We start from the raw sequence: 14,639 nt of genomic DNA, 5'->3' as shown, positions 1-14,639 counted from the left end.
GATGCTGTGTTGCCATGACAACAGCGTCGCGCCGCATCCGCAACGCATGAAAATTCAATAGTATAGCGAACCAGGCATAAGAGCTGTTGCGATTGAAGGAACCAAATGGGTATTTACTTTCTTGTCCTTCAGATTGTGTGCACAGAAATGGCGTACGGCCACCGAAATGTGGGTTTCGTCTTCTACGACAGCGAGTTCGCAGCTGGCGACGTCAGTTGCGATGGACATCCGGGGACGTTTGCCCGTATGCGGTTTGTCAAGAAACACTTTGAAGATCTCATGCAAGGCGTTGCACCTCCCGCGTTCGATTACACAAAATGCATATTGTAAGTTGGAAAATAAAGTGTTTACGACGAACGCAGCATGGTAGTCCGATGCCTGGGTAGGCAGCAGCTCCGTAGAGCCCCATTAAATGAGCAGTACTATAGAACAGCGAAAAGCAAGTCAACCACCGTTTACAAGCACTTTGTAATTGTGCTATTCGATTGGCTATATACAGGGTGTCCCAGAAAACGTGTCATTGAATTATAATAAAAACGCCACCTAGAGTCATGCGGCCAACAGCATTTGTTCTGATTAGGTTTTTGCCACCTTTTAATGTGAATGGCATGCACTTCAAGTTGAATTATGTAAATATTTGCGAACTGAACTCGGAAATTTGCCAAGTAAAGGTCACTTTTTTACCCCACCAATATGAAGAGCGTGCCGAATTCACACTCAAATTCATGATAATTCAGTGATATTCACGAGCTATCCCATCGGGAAAAATAGCCGAATATCATGCTTTTCGGAGCACCGGACCATAGCGCGCGATGACTTTTTGAGCGCAATCGCTCTCAGTGCGACGAAAGGAGGTTCCGAAGCCAGCCCACAGAGTGATAGTAGAAAAAGTAACCGTTCCTAAAATTGGGAGAGGGAAAGCATTATCTCGGCGAAAGTCGGACGTGATAAGCCGTGCGTGTTTTATCTCTTTCTGCGATGTCGGGGAGGGCTGGGTTTCCAACCTCCTTTCGTCGGACTGACAAAGATTGCGTTGAAAAATTCATCGTGTGCTATTCTGTGCGACCTCCGTAGAGCATGATGTTCGGCTATTTTTTCCGTTGGGATAGCCCCTGAATATCTCTCTCAATTATAATTAATTTGACTAAATTAGACACGCTCTTCACATTGGTGAGGTAAAAAAGTCACATTTACTAGGCAAATTTCCGACTTAAGCTCGCAAAAATTTACATAATTAAACTTGGGTTACACGACATTCACATGAGGAGGTGGCAAAAACCCAGTAAGAACAAATGCCATTGACCGCATGACTCTTGGTGGTGTAGTTTTTTATTATAATTCAATGACACGTTTTCTGGGACACCCTGTATATCACCACACCAGGTTTCGATCAATACTTACTTAATACTCTACTCTCTACTCTACTCTACTTAATACTTAAGTAGACAACACTCAGTTGAAACGTCTGCTGCGCGAAGCCTACAGTGAAGCACGCTCCTAGCCAACCATCATCTCGAATGATATCGTTATCAGCCCTGATTTGTTGAAAACCGGAGGCGTACGCCATTTTTTGTGACACTTATGCTGTTTATAATTGTCACAGAAAAGGCGTACGCCTTCCGTTTTCAACAAATCGGGGCAGATAACGGTATGATTCGAGATGATGGTTTGCTAGGAGCGTGCTGTGCGGTGAAGTTGATTTTTAAGAATGTACGTGGATCATGAAGTGATTTCCAACAGCGAGCAGTGACACTGTCGGGAATGTTGTATAAAGCATGGTGTCTTCCTGATTACGTTGAGTGGATACGCTACACTGTGCGCTACGCGTGCATACCAATGGGTACACGCTAAACCACACTCTTCGGAACAGAACTTGACCGCATAGCACGCTGTGCGCAAACCATCACGAAGAATGATAGGGTTATCGCCTCTGATTCGAAGATGGGGCGTACGCCTTTGTGTCAATTTTCATGTATTCAAATTGACAAAAAGGCGTACGCCCACCCCTCTCCTCGAATCAGAAACGATAACCATATCATTTGGCGCACGGCGGGCTATGCGGTGAAGTTCTAAGATACCGCTTCGCCAAGAGGTACATTTTTTAAGAGGTACACTAGTCTTCACATGCGGTACACGCAAAGCATAATGGACCGTTTCCATATTCGCGTCGCCCCTGGCGACGGAATGTCTAACGTCGTGTCTTTCCCCCAACAATGGTGACGCGCTTTTCGGACTGGCACATTACGTGGGAAAGTAGCGAGAGAAGATTGGAAGAAGAATGTGGAAAGAGCCGCGTAACCTTGAAACCGATTGTCTCCCCACAATGAACATGACTGACTCCCCCACAGGTGGGTCCATAGCGATGTTTTCCGTTCAAAGATAGCGGACTCAAGGGCTGGGCATGGGCACACGCGTTGCTGGAAATGGTCCATTAGGCCTACCCGTCGGGGTGGCTCTATACGACATTAGCAGCCCCAGGAAGCTATGCTGTAAGATAAATATCACAAATACATCGCTTTCAGGGATGATGCTTGTCCATCGCGGGCATGCATTGTCGTGATGCACGAATGCCGGACACACGGGGCCCAACACGCATGGATGAACGCTGACCCCTGCACCTCTCCTTCACCATTGCGGCTGCTCTGTGTTCATCTTTTCCACACCTTTGGATTCCTGTTCTTTCCCAACTTCAGTTTCTTCCGCAGAACGTAACACCAACCACAGAAGATGATTGACTCACCCATATACGACATCGCCAGGACTTAAAGGTCAGTTCCGGAAGAAACCCACTCCCACTGATTACAACAAAAACTAGCAGGCACAAAGGTTGATGCCTACTGAATGTACTTCCAAAATAGTTTGGCCGAATACCCTGTATTTACTGCGAAATCTGTTTTTTTTTTTTTTGGTTCGCCGTCCGATCGTCCACTTGAACAGCTGACGTCACGCACAGCTTTCGCTTTGGCTATTTGTTTGGTTCTTTGTTTGGCTTTGTTTACTGACTCGCAGTTTCACAATCTCCAGCAATCATCACTCGTCAGGCTGAAAGCGAAATCGAGAGTCGCCTGCTGTACGTGCGGGCACCATTCTCTGCGTCTTAATTTACTCCGGCTAGTCAGTACACACAACCTCGTCTAAGTTGTCACTTTGTGAGAGGTGCAGCGTGAGTGAATTGTGACAATGCCGTGCTTCTCGCAGAACGAGCAGGTACGCTACTAACAAAGATTTCGTGCCAAGTTCTCAGTTGATTTTGTGCGTGATTGAGTGGTACGAAACCAGTGGTTGAGTGCTCTGAAGACAACTGTAGTGTGCAATGCTCGAAGCATTTCGCATCAGAATGTTGCGAGGTCGTTCACCTGGCGGCAGATTTGGACTGTAAAAGTCACTGAAAAGGGATGCGGCACCTGCCTTCGTTCGATAACAACAAAGAGAATCGAACAAAAGGACCGAAGTTGCGAGTAAGTGTCCGCACGAACTTTCACTATGGCTTGCACACAATGTGAACGTGTGAACGACAAATATGGGGCTGCCAAACCCTATAGCCCGCGGTTGTATGTTAATCAGAGAAGCTGGTTGGGAAATTACATGAGTTTGGAGAAGTCTGAGCTTGGGCACAGGGAAGCCAATTCTGTGATCCGAAAATAAATAAATTTACACGCCCTCACTTCTTAAGTTGCTTCCCTTGTATATGTATCTTTTCTCCAGCAAATGCCAACTGCTCCTGGAAATATTTTTTCGTAATATTTGTCGGTGTTGCTTGTTGGCTTCCAATTTAATGCTAATTGTTACTTAATTTCTTTCTTCTCCGATTCACATCCATGCTTTGTGAGTTTGTGCGCGAGTGTCTCCAGGTAATTTCTTTTTGTTATCATTCCTTTGCGCTGGGAAGCCGTCACTCGGATATGACGCTGAAACAAATCGAATATTACCGTTTTCCACAAAGCCCTTAAAAATATACCCTCTAGGAGGTATATGTTTATACCCTGAGGTGCAAATAATATGCCTTCAGGGAGGTATAAAGATAGTATACCTTGAGGAAGGTATAGCGTTTATACCTCAGAAGGTACACGCCCTGGGACAAGCCGTTTATACTCCAAAAGGTATAAATTTTTCTAACAGTGTATACTAATGGAGTTGACTCCATCAGCAACCGAGTACCTTGACCAGCAAGGAATGACGGTCAGCATGCTCATCACAGTTTGGCAGAAATAGGTGAAGTCATGAGAAAGACTCGTGAATCATCGTTTTGACACATAGCACGTTGCAAGAGGGCCACATTTGCTCTGTATAGCACACCGTCATAACACGCATGTATGTAGGCCATTGGTTGACAAATTTCCTATTAAAAGGGGTCCAGCTGGGGCCAAGCTATGCTGTTAACATTGTTGATCACATTTTGCAGCTTAAATATGTAGATGCTCTTTGCACATTTCCTAACAATATTAGCAAAACCAATATTACACCAACAACACTATTATAATTTCTGCTTCTCCTTGCTCAGGCCCCAGGGAAAAAGGCACATACGCAGCACTAGTGAAGCAACGTCTTGTGCTACAATAATGGTGCCACAGTACCGTGAACATGCACATGTGTGCGCACATGGACAGGCAATGGTAATGGAAACCTGGTTCCGGTAAAATGGCTCATGATACTGTGGCATATCATGGATATCTGGATCATAACGTTGCTTCACATATTCATGAGCATCAAGGTCACCATATATAAGATGTGCACATCAAGACATTGGGAAGTAGCTTTGGCCCCACGAAGGTGATTTACGATATTTCAAGCTAGCAGCGATTACTAAGCAATTGTCCTGCATTCCTCACTTATACAGGAACTGGATACATTCGAAGTGTTGTAGGGGATAGTGGGTGTACTTCCCCTCCTGAAAGACATCCCGCTATTGTGTGCACTAAAAGTTGCCTCGTCTCAGTGCTGTTACTCGGTCATGTATCTAAGATATCACAACACCACTTCCAGCTTATCTGCGTGCCACATATTGTATCGACACATGAGGAATGTGTGTGAGAAAACTACTGCATTGCTTCTTTACTGCACAAGCCAGTTCTGTCTGTTTTAGAAATTATAACGCTAATTTTCATGTCAGGGTATGTCCAGGAGCTTGCTGGCACTCGGCTCGATCTCTGTGGACGGTGGCTGTTCATGAGCCCCCGAACAGAAGGAAAAGACTACACAAGGGGCTTACCGCAAGAGTTGCAGTGAGTGAGTCTACAACACTGACAACTCTGACCCCTCATACCTAGGATTAGTTTTTGGCATTTCATTCCCCATTAATCGGTGGCCTCTGTAGAAGCGTACGGGATGGGGAAACAGACAGAAGTGTCTCCGTGTACACAGTAAATGGTGCTCCAGGATCCTTAGCCCTGTTTACTACATGAAGTGTCAGGGAAAAATTAAATGTGTTGGGACGCTTTCGGAGATGTGGTTTGTTGCACCATGGGTGCATCATACATTGCGCTCCATTATGCTGATCAAGCTCTCATGCATAAAAGCTCTCGAAGAGATGCCAATACAGCCAATTCCACTGATAGGCCTAAGGTCTGTGACATCAGAGCTGCTTGAGTTTTGCTATTCAAGGTGCCCATTTTCTACACACTATTCCTACCTTGGTTTGTAAAACACACATTGGTACAAAAAAGCTTTTATGTTCATGTGGGATGTGTTGCAACCCCTTTCACGGGTTTGTACGGAATGACCTCGTTCTGCACGCAAGACTTACACAGAACACTTCAACTGAACCTGTATTCTGTCCATCTTGCAGTGTACAGTCAGGTAGTTTTATGATCTCTGGGTATTCAGTAAAATTATGGTCTATTCAATGTTATGTGTAAAATTACAGTATCTGTGAAATGTGCATTGATTCAAGCAGCAACTCTGCTCCTGAAACCAGTGATGGCCAGTAGTTAACTACATGTAGTTAAACTACTAGTTAAACTACCAGACTGTAGTTAAAAAGTAGTTATCCACTACTTGCAGAAATGTAGTGGCAACTACTAGTTAAACTACTATTTTAAGTAGTTAACTACAGTAGTTAGGTTACTGAAGGCGCGAACTACTTCCGATTTGGCCGCAAGCTTTACGGCACGATTGTGCTTCCGACTTTTACCTTGAGCTACTTGTTTGATGAGAACGGTGTCGTGCATGTGTACTAAATCTTCACTTTTAATGCTTGTCCAGCAGTGTTGCGGATTTAACGAGTCAAATCGGATTTAAATCAAATTCATGTTTTTCGTAACACCGCAAATCAAATCCAAATCAAGTCTGGATTTAAACTTGAGGCGACAATATATCATTTTAAATTCGGATTTGTTTTTGGTGTGCTAAATCAAATCCGGTTTTAAATCAGGATTCATCAAATCCGTCAACGAATCCGGGGCTAAAGTTCCCGAAATAACTGTAGCATGCAGCTGACCATGTCTACAAGGTACAGTTACTGAATGCATTCGCTGGATAATACCCGTGACATGGTATAAAACATATAAATCTCACCTGCAGCGAAGAGTATGAACAGCCAGCATAGCGATGCGAAGGTTGACACTGACATTTTATTTATTTTCACGTGGATATCGGAGTAACATATTTGTCAAATACGCTTACACGGCACATTAGATAAACCCAACAGCCGGGAATTATGTTGTGTTAAATGTCACGGCTGCGTGCTGCACACCGCAGTTGTGTTATAACAAACTCAGTAGTGCATCCGCCCAACACGCGTAAGCAGTCTTATTCTCTCAAGTTCTTGTTTAGAAAGACCAGCTGCTCCAATGTAGCTTGGTGCAGCCTGTTTCTTTTCGCGGTCTTGATCAGGCTGGCTGCAGAGAGCACTCGTACGACTGCTCCAGAACTTGCATGTACTGCAAATACATGTTTCGCTACTTCCGAAAGCAGCGGGTAGCGGGCCACTGCGGACATCCAATAGCAGAGAGGGGAAACAACATCATCCTTTACTGTACACTCGCTTAAATAGAGGACTTCGTCGTTCGTTTTTGCGGTAAGAGTTCTGCGGTGGTACTGAGTTGACCATAAGCAAGCCTCTATGAAAAAGGGCAACCAACATTCACATTCCTGTTCCTGGACACAATGACCTCATACGACTGGTTCTCATGTGGACATTTCGGGACTTATTTTAGCAATCTTTGGGACACCAGAACGCGACATCAGTCGCAGTTCAGAGCCAATAAAACAGGCAAAATACGTGTATGGTAGTCCTTTTCTCGAACGTACATTGTTTGAGCCCAGTGGACCAGTGGTGCGCTTTCTCCAATGCGTTCCATTTCTGAGAAATTATAGAAAGCTGTGATACCGTTGTGAATTAGACATCGAACTGCATACGTGATTATATGTGAGAGTATTGCATGACGTACCTTTAGTGCTCGGAAGGGAAGATGGCTATATGCCTTAGAGGTGGTCTGTCTGACAGACAAACCACCTCTTAAACTTGAAGCAGTCTACAAACAGTATCCGTAGACTGCTTCACGCAATCAAAAAATCGTGGCATTTCTTTTTAAACGAAACAGAAACACAACTTTTAGCGGGACATTGGGAACCGAGATGGCGGGATGTAAGGCAAGCCATCTCAAATCCAAACACTTTTTAGACCTTCTCCTCATTAAGAGTTGCATTGCATCATGTGTAAACATATGTGAAATGCAATTCAGTCAAATCTCTTGTAAAAACGTAATTACACAGACGGCCTCAGATACGACTGACAAAGAATCTGCCCGCCCGTCAACGTCAAATTTCGTAGCAGTCAAAATCCAACCAGTTCCCTTCAGAAGCTTGACCAAATACACATCCAATTCCGTCGGGAAAAAAAAACGTGATTCAATCCAAATCCAAATCATCTGCCAAAATTGTGATTCAATCCAAATCCAAATCATCTGTCAAAAATATGATTCAATCCAAATCCAAATCGTCGTCATATTTTCCCCGTAAACCAAATCCCAAATCAAATCCACGAGCCCTTTGATGGATTTAAATCAAATCCCCGGATTTAAATCCGCAACACCGTTGTCCAGTGAAGCCTCATTTGGTGTGAAATAATTATGCAACTCAGTTCATCGCGGAAGCACAGAAAGAATCCCGCCGCAAGCTTTGTATTTCACGGTCGTAGCAGTGGCTTGAGCCAAAGTTTATCATTGCTTATGATTTATATTTAGGAGTCCAAGAACACTACAAGGGATTGGTGTTGATGGACAACGTTAAGTAGTTATAGGTGTAGTTAAACTACATTGAAGTAGTTAAAGAAGTAGTTTTAACTACTCCCCTGAAAAGTAGTTGAACTACTAGTTAAACTACTCCATCACGAAGTAGTTAGTAGTTATAGTTAAACTACTGTAGAAGTAGTTAGCGGCCATCACTGCCTGAAACCAGCATGCAGATCCAGGAGTAGTACTGGTGTACATGACGCATGGAAGCAAGTGGTTGATTAATGTGATGGCTCATGGCTGCACTGGACCAGTAAACCAGCCGAAATAAGGTGCGAAGATATCCCCGATAATTACACTTGCACGCTGTCCTTGTACAGTGCAGTGTATTTTTGTCTATTTCTTCCTTTGCTTTTTGTGTTACTCTTCAGCTCTCATAAGCCACATGACCTCATGTAAATATCTTACTTGTATCTTACTTAGAAGCAGTTCGACTACTTCTTGAAGACTACTTTCTACTAGAAGAATACCAGAAGAAGAATACTTTTACGCAAATAACGAGTATCGATATCGCGATACGATATTTCGGTAACGGGCGCAACACTTCTCATAATCCGCATGCTGCTCATTTCCCTCATAATCCTCTTCTCAGATCCAGACGTTGCACCTGGCATAGCAGCCATGTTTTTAATTTGTGTGCCGTACAGAAAATCAGATATGAACGTTTTACTTGTGCTTATTATCCTGTCGTTCGGCTGGAACAGAGCTGACACTGCTCCATAGACGACTCACGATAGTGCATGGATGCAGTGTATGATAGAGCACGAGAACACGTCACAAAGAGTGACAAACAACAACCGCTGACTTCCAACCAGTGTAATATTAACAAAGACTGATAAATACCTAGCCCAGTTACGCAATCACAACCTGTCTAAACACGAGCTCCCTGTCGTTAACACGACGGACTTCTCAAACAAGACCCGTGACTTATTTGGTTACCACATAGTAAGGTCCAAATATTTAATCTCTTCCAGCGTGTGAGTAACCGAAGCAGAATTGACGGATTTATCCCTTGCCCACTCTATACAATGTGATACACTCCCAAAGTTTCTCTTTCGTTCTTTTTTTCTGCAACGTCCTTGAATACTTGTCCTATCGAACCATGATGTGCAACCAAACCTAGCAACATGAAGAGCCAGATGACCGATAGGAGGGCCAGCGCAGGTTGCTGCATGCTCTCGTAACCTTTAGTAGCATCCCTCACTGTCACTGGCCCTCCTATGTTGCTATATAGACGTGGTTGCACACCATGGTTCGATAGGACAAGTATTCAAGGATGTTGACTTCCGTTGTGAACCCTAATGCCTTCGACATCGCGAGACTATTAGGCACTCTGTCGTCCGACAAGGCGCTGAGGGCACTTGGAGGTTTTCTACATACAACCGGGCTGATGGACATTCTCTGACTCGCTGAATGTGTAGCGGCCGGTGGACAACGACGAGGCTGGACACGCGCCTGGAGCACCCGCTTCAGTTCCACCGGCGCTGCCATGGAGATAGGCCACCGTCACCGCCTCTCCGTGGCATACCATCACCGTCGGTCGGGACTCATCTAGAGGAAGACCATCGTCCTCTACATTTGGTGACCCGGACGAAGAACATCACGGCCCTTCACCATCCCAAATTTGGGAAGACACCATCGAGCAGCACTACCTCCGGCACACACGCGCTTCACAGATTGAGCCGCCTTCACTCCTGCCGCATCTCGGTACTCTTCACCGCACCCAACGCTTCTCACTGCCGGCCGCGACACTCGAGCCTTGCGCTCACCTGCCGGTCGTGGCAGCCGACGCCACGGCACGCTTCAGCCCATCTCGGCATCTCACCACGGCTCGCATAGCCTCGCCTCACTCACTTCACCTGGGACTCTCGAGCTTCGGCTCCCGTGCCCGTCGCGGCACCCCAGGACCACGACAACGAGCGCCTCACTCTCTCTCGCTCGTCTCTACCTGACGGATCGTTGTTCCCGTCCCCACCATCTGTGACATGTCGCAAACGTGTGCCAAGCCATGCACCTGTTCAAGCATGCACGTCAACCACGGTCGCCCTCGCTGCCCTCCTCCAGTGAAGTCGTGGACATCATCTGCTTTATCGCCGCTCCGCGTCTGAGGGGGGGAGTGATGTAGCGGCCGGTGGACAACGACGAGGATGGACACGCGCCTGGATCACACGCTTCAGTTCCACCGGCGCGGCCATGGAGATAGGCCACCGTCATTGCCTCTCCGTGGCATACCATCACCGTCGGTCGGGACTCATGTAGAGGAAGACCATCATCCTCTACAAATGTGTGCTGTGTGTGCTCACTGTGCCCCCAGCGATTCCGACATTTCGCACTGACTTGATTGAAACCTTTGAATTTAACCCACTCACCTGTTTGTACTTTGTGTGTAAGCATACTGGGGTAGACAGTGACTTTATTGTAACTCACTCACTCACTCACTCACTTTATTGTAATCAGATCACGTTGCTCTCGTGCGTGCTTTTCACTGGCGGTTACCGTGGTACAGGGAGCATCCCAGTGAAGACTACTGAGGGGTGCTCGGATGTTTTCTGTGGTGGGTAGTCCTCTTGGACTACCCCACCCCAGAGCAATAGGCTCTCGCTCTCCCTCTCCTGTGCCACCATCATCTCTCCCCGCCTTCTTTCACCGTCCCCTCTCCTTCCTCCCCTGGGTGCCCCGAGCCACCACTACAGAGCAGGCTGACCGCACCTCCCCCTCGGCGGCAGCTTATAGGTTCATCGTTGTGCTATAATTTGTTAGTCAGCTCGTTCTGCCGCGTCGGAGTGCTTTCATGTTCCCGAGCTCGACCGTGAATATTTGGGCAGTTTATTTCCACCTTTATTTCCTGTAGTCGATATTTTGCAGCGGGGATGTCGGGCAGTATATTTCGAAGTACATCCAGGGTTAGTAAGTGGTCTCACTCTTCATAATATCTACCGATACGCAGCTATTTTTTACGTAGGCTAACGAAGGACCCTAATTCTCCCTCTGTAAACACACCTGGAAAGGGTTGTAAAAAAGGAGAGGGATGAAAGACGAGAACCGTGAGACGCCCGTGGTTGCATACAGGTTTCAAAGCGGAAACGAGAACGTGCCCTATCCCTTCGTGGAGCTCATTCTGTGCCGTTGCCGCCCACAGAAGATCGCGAATGAAGCTTTCCCCAGGGTAAGTTCCTTTCTTCAGTGTGTAAAATGAAGTGTAAAATGTCCCGATAAATAGAAAGCTTTCCACATCGCGTGTTCTTCATGTTCCCAATGCTCGCGGTTGCTTCTGCATTTTCCCGTGCCTTATATCTTACATCCGCGGGTGCCTTCGACGTTATCAGCTCTCTCTCATGTCTTATCTGAGCCGAAACGTCAGATAAAGACAGCATTCACGAGGCTATTTTGTTCTTTCCCCTTTCTCTTCCATCTCGCGATGTGTTGGTTTCGACGCGTTTACTACCGACGAAATTTTCCGCGTCAGGTTAGCACACGGACATCGCTTACGGTGTGTAGGTCGAGACATCTGCAATAAAAATTGCGTGTGGGAGTGTATTATATCGTTGGGGGTTTAGTCCGGAACAGCACAACCGACATCTTCATGAGGCACTCTCCACTTTATTGTAAGTGCTTACATTTCCTGTGTATATGCTCACACAGAGTCATTTTGTCTCCCGCGTCTCGTCGGCCCGCAATCTCATCTTACTCGAGCTACACCCAGTCTATACCTGGAGCTATCTCTTGTCCTATTATATCAATATACCATACTCTGCCGGACTTTGCATCGCGAACAGGTTCTCATTCATTCACTACAGCTATGTTCAGCTGCCATCGGCCTGCCTGCTTCGTTGGGGTGTGGCCTTCGATGTGGCCTCCCATAACGAAGCGGTAAGTTCATTTCCTCGCTGTTGACGCGGAATACTGGTAAAATGCGGTTACTTAGCTGTTACTGACATTGAACACTATGTACGCATTGCAGCACACAAGCAAGAGAGGCGTTACCTGCACTGGATACAGCACTGAAGACTCTGTAGACACTGAATTGCGGGGCTTTCCTAGCGAATGCGTCGTGTGTGGACAAACATTCCAACACTGGCGGGCACTCCGAAAGCATATGGCGTCACATGATCCCGTATGTGCATGCTTTCTTATAATTACTAGTCTAGTAATAAACTAGATGGGGCTGATGCCGGCCAGCAGGCTGGGCGCTGCCCCAGTGCCATTTGTAGGTAAGTGAGAGATGATGATGAAGATGAGGATGTCTACATTATAGCACAGTTCATAGACAAATTGCACGTTCCAGCTATGTTAATCAAGTGTACGGCTCGCGCCAATGTTAGCTTGAACAGCTTCAAATCGAAGCGGGAAGAGAGCCACCCTGGCAGCGCGTATAGCAGAAAACTAACGCCTTCACAACAGCGGTCACGTCTGTTTCACACTCCGCCGTTACTTGAGTTAAGCGCCACAAGGGCCTGCAGGCCGGAATGTCGTTCGAGTTAACTCTGATGTGAGCTGTACACTCTCAAGGTCCATAATGCCAAAGACCTGTAATGTCCACGCAGGGGCCAACCGACCCAGCCTTCTTCAGGAACTGCCGCACAGCTGACGGGAAAATGCAGTGCATGATCTGCGGCGTCGTCAAGACAGACAAACGTTCCCTTCGCTACCATTTCGCGTCCCACACCACTGTGCACCAGTTCATCTGCGCAAAGTGTCCGGCCAGCTTTAAGGCATCTCACCGCTCCATCACCCACTTCACGCGAGCTCACACGTCGCTGGCACAGATTTTTCGATGTGAACTGTGCGACTTCACCACCCTGTACAGAAAACTTCTGCACGCGCATAGGCTGAGACACGATGGAATCGTCGAGAAAGAACGTTGCGAGGTGTGCTTCCAGATGTTCGGAAAGGAGGGAATCAGGTACCATTACTTTCGCCACACGGGCGAGAAACCGCACGTTTGTAAGGTGTGCGGCAAAGGATACAGTATGAGAGGGCTCCTGAAAAAGCATATTGCTTCCATACATTTGGGCATAAAACGCGTGCGCGAACACAGAGACTGTCAGGTGTGTGGTGCGAACATAGATCTCCGAAACTTAGAGACGCACATGCGGCGTCACACCGACGAACCTACGAATACCTGTTGCGTCTGCGGGAGGCACTTCTTCAGCCTCAGGGGATACGTCCTCCATATGGAGAGAATGCACGTCCGCAAGAAAGATCGGGAATGCCCGGTGTGCGAGAAATCCTTTCACGGTCTCTCACAGCTGCATCAACACATGCACGTGCATGTGGAGGAAAAGCTGTTCAAATGTGAAGTGTGCGGGAAGGCGTTCAGGTGGAAGCATAAGGTCGGCGACCACATGAAGACGCACAGCGAGGAACGGCCCTTTAAGTGCGAGCTCTGCGGAGAAGCGTTTAAGTGGAAGCATAATCTGGCCAACCACGTGCGAGCCAAGCACAAGTGAACGTTCCTTTCACACGAAGAAGTGCGTGATTGGTTTTGATTTCTCTGTTTTTAACTATTTAGTGTTTTCAAAGAACTGTAATATATGGAAATACATGAAATTGTGACGCGTCACCAAGGTATGAGATTGAGCTGTAGTATTGAGGTACGTTTTGAGATGTTGTAGCGGCTAAGGTAAAGACGTGCGCACCACGACTGCTAGATCAAAAATAATGGTACCGTGATGTTGCAGGTAAGGTTTGTGTGCACAGTGTGACGACATATTGCGTCAGCTGCGTCAGGGCTGAAGGTTTATTCGGCCAGGTAAGGCCTGTGCAAAAAGCAGGCGCGTGGAAACGTGACACGAGAAGGTGTGGCGTCAACTTCGACGGGTGCGCTTGAAACGGTATTCCTCACTTTGTACTTCACTTTGAAAAAGTAGTCCACAGTTTGCAAGATACTGTATCCGCGTGGCATTTTCTCGGTGCCTACGCGATACGACAAATTTAAGATAAAAAAAATCTGTGGAGGAAGAGGAGCTATATACTACTCAAAGCTATACGGCTGTACGGCCGCTAAGACAACTCCTTCCAAATTTCTTCTGGGCTTCTTCTCGAAAATCATTGTGGCACTATAGCACATGCTCCACATTGTATATAGTTGGTTGCCAAGTATTGCAAAGCACTCAGTTCAAGTCGGCTAAGCGAATTGCACTACCTTCTTCTTCTTCAGCGACAAAGGAAATGGCCCTGTTCAGGACCGTTGTCGGTCGTGTTTTTGTTTTGTTTTTTTCGTTTTTTATACGGAGAAAAAGAGTAAAGTATAACAGAGTCACAGATAAAAGTACGTCTGCGAAAATGCATCTGTTATTTCACTCAGGATACAAGATAATAATCTAAATACACGTACTCATTTACTTATATTCAGTTGGAATATTCAACTGGTCGCGTGTTATCGAAACGAAATAGCAATTTTGATCG

The 14,639-nt window shown here is 46.4% G+C and overlaps 2 protein-coding genes across 11 annotated transcripts in view; both read left to right on the top strand.

Moving 5' to 3' along the window:
• The window catches only part of LOC135388040 (uncharacterized), a 37,639-nt gene extending 37,282 nt beyond the window's left edge, over window positions 1–357 (top strand). For 2 of the 3 annotated variants that reach the window (XM_064617323.1, XM_064617322.1), the window contains one exon: window positions 133–357. In XM_064617323.1, the coding sequence (XP_064473393.1) occupies window positions 133–330 (198 nt within the window). In that variant the 3' untranslated portion in view covers window positions 331–357. The remainder of the gene's footprint in view (window positions 1–132) is intronic. The other variant, XM_064617324.1, reaches the window with a different exon arrangement.
• A 2,333-nt stretch (window positions 358–2,690) lies between these two features.
• Window positions 2,691–13,792, top strand: LOC135389889 (zinc finger protein 879-like). 8 transcript variants are annotated; one of them, XM_064619933.1, is made up of 5 exons: window positions 2,691–2,768; window positions 11,301–11,397; window positions 12,008–12,101; window positions 12,193–12,345; window positions 12,776–13,792. In XM_064619933.1, the coding sequence occupies exons 2-5, from the start codon at window positions 11,381–11,383 to the stop codon at window positions 13,679–13,681; spliced, it is 1,170 nt and encodes a 389-aa protein (XP_064476003.1). In that variant the 5' UTR covers window positions 2,691–2,768; window positions 11,301–11,380; the 3' UTR covers window positions 13,682–13,792. The 8 variants fall into 8 exon arrangements, with proteins under 8 accessions (XP_064476003.1, XP_064476001.1, XP_064476004.1 ...); XM_064619934.1 differs by lacking the exon at window positions 2,691–2,768 and having other exon boundaries at window positions 11,205–11,397; window positions 12,029–12,101; XM_064619932.1 differs by lacking the exon at window positions 2,691–2,768 and having other exon boundaries at window positions 11,205–11,397.
• The last annotated feature ends 847 nt before the right edge of the window (window positions 13,793–14,639 follow it).

This window comes from Ornithodoros turicata, chromosome 3 (assembly GCF_037126465.1).
Source record: "Ornithodoros turicata isolate Travis chromosome 3, ASM3712646v1, whole genome shotgun sequence".
NCBI lineage: Eukaryota > Metazoa > Arthropoda > Arachnida > Ixodida > Argasidae > Ornithodoros > Ornithodoros turicata.
The sequence above is the reverse complement of the archived record's forward strand: the minus strand, read 5'-3'. Positions and strand labels throughout refer to the sequence as shown.

Coding starts and splice junctions, on each gene's coding strand:
- LOC135389889 (XM_064619930.1), top strand. CDS start 11,862: ATGCTCACACAGAGTCATTTTGTCTCCCGCGTCTCGTCGGCCCGCAAT. Junction 12,102..12,192: donor TGGCCTCCCATAACGAAGCG/GTAAGTTCATTT, acceptor TACGCATTGCAG/CACACAAGCAAGAGAGGCGT. Junction 12,346..12,775: donor ATATGGCGTCACATGATCCC/GTATGTGCATGC, acceptor ATGTCCACGCAG/GGGCCAACCGACCCAGCCTT.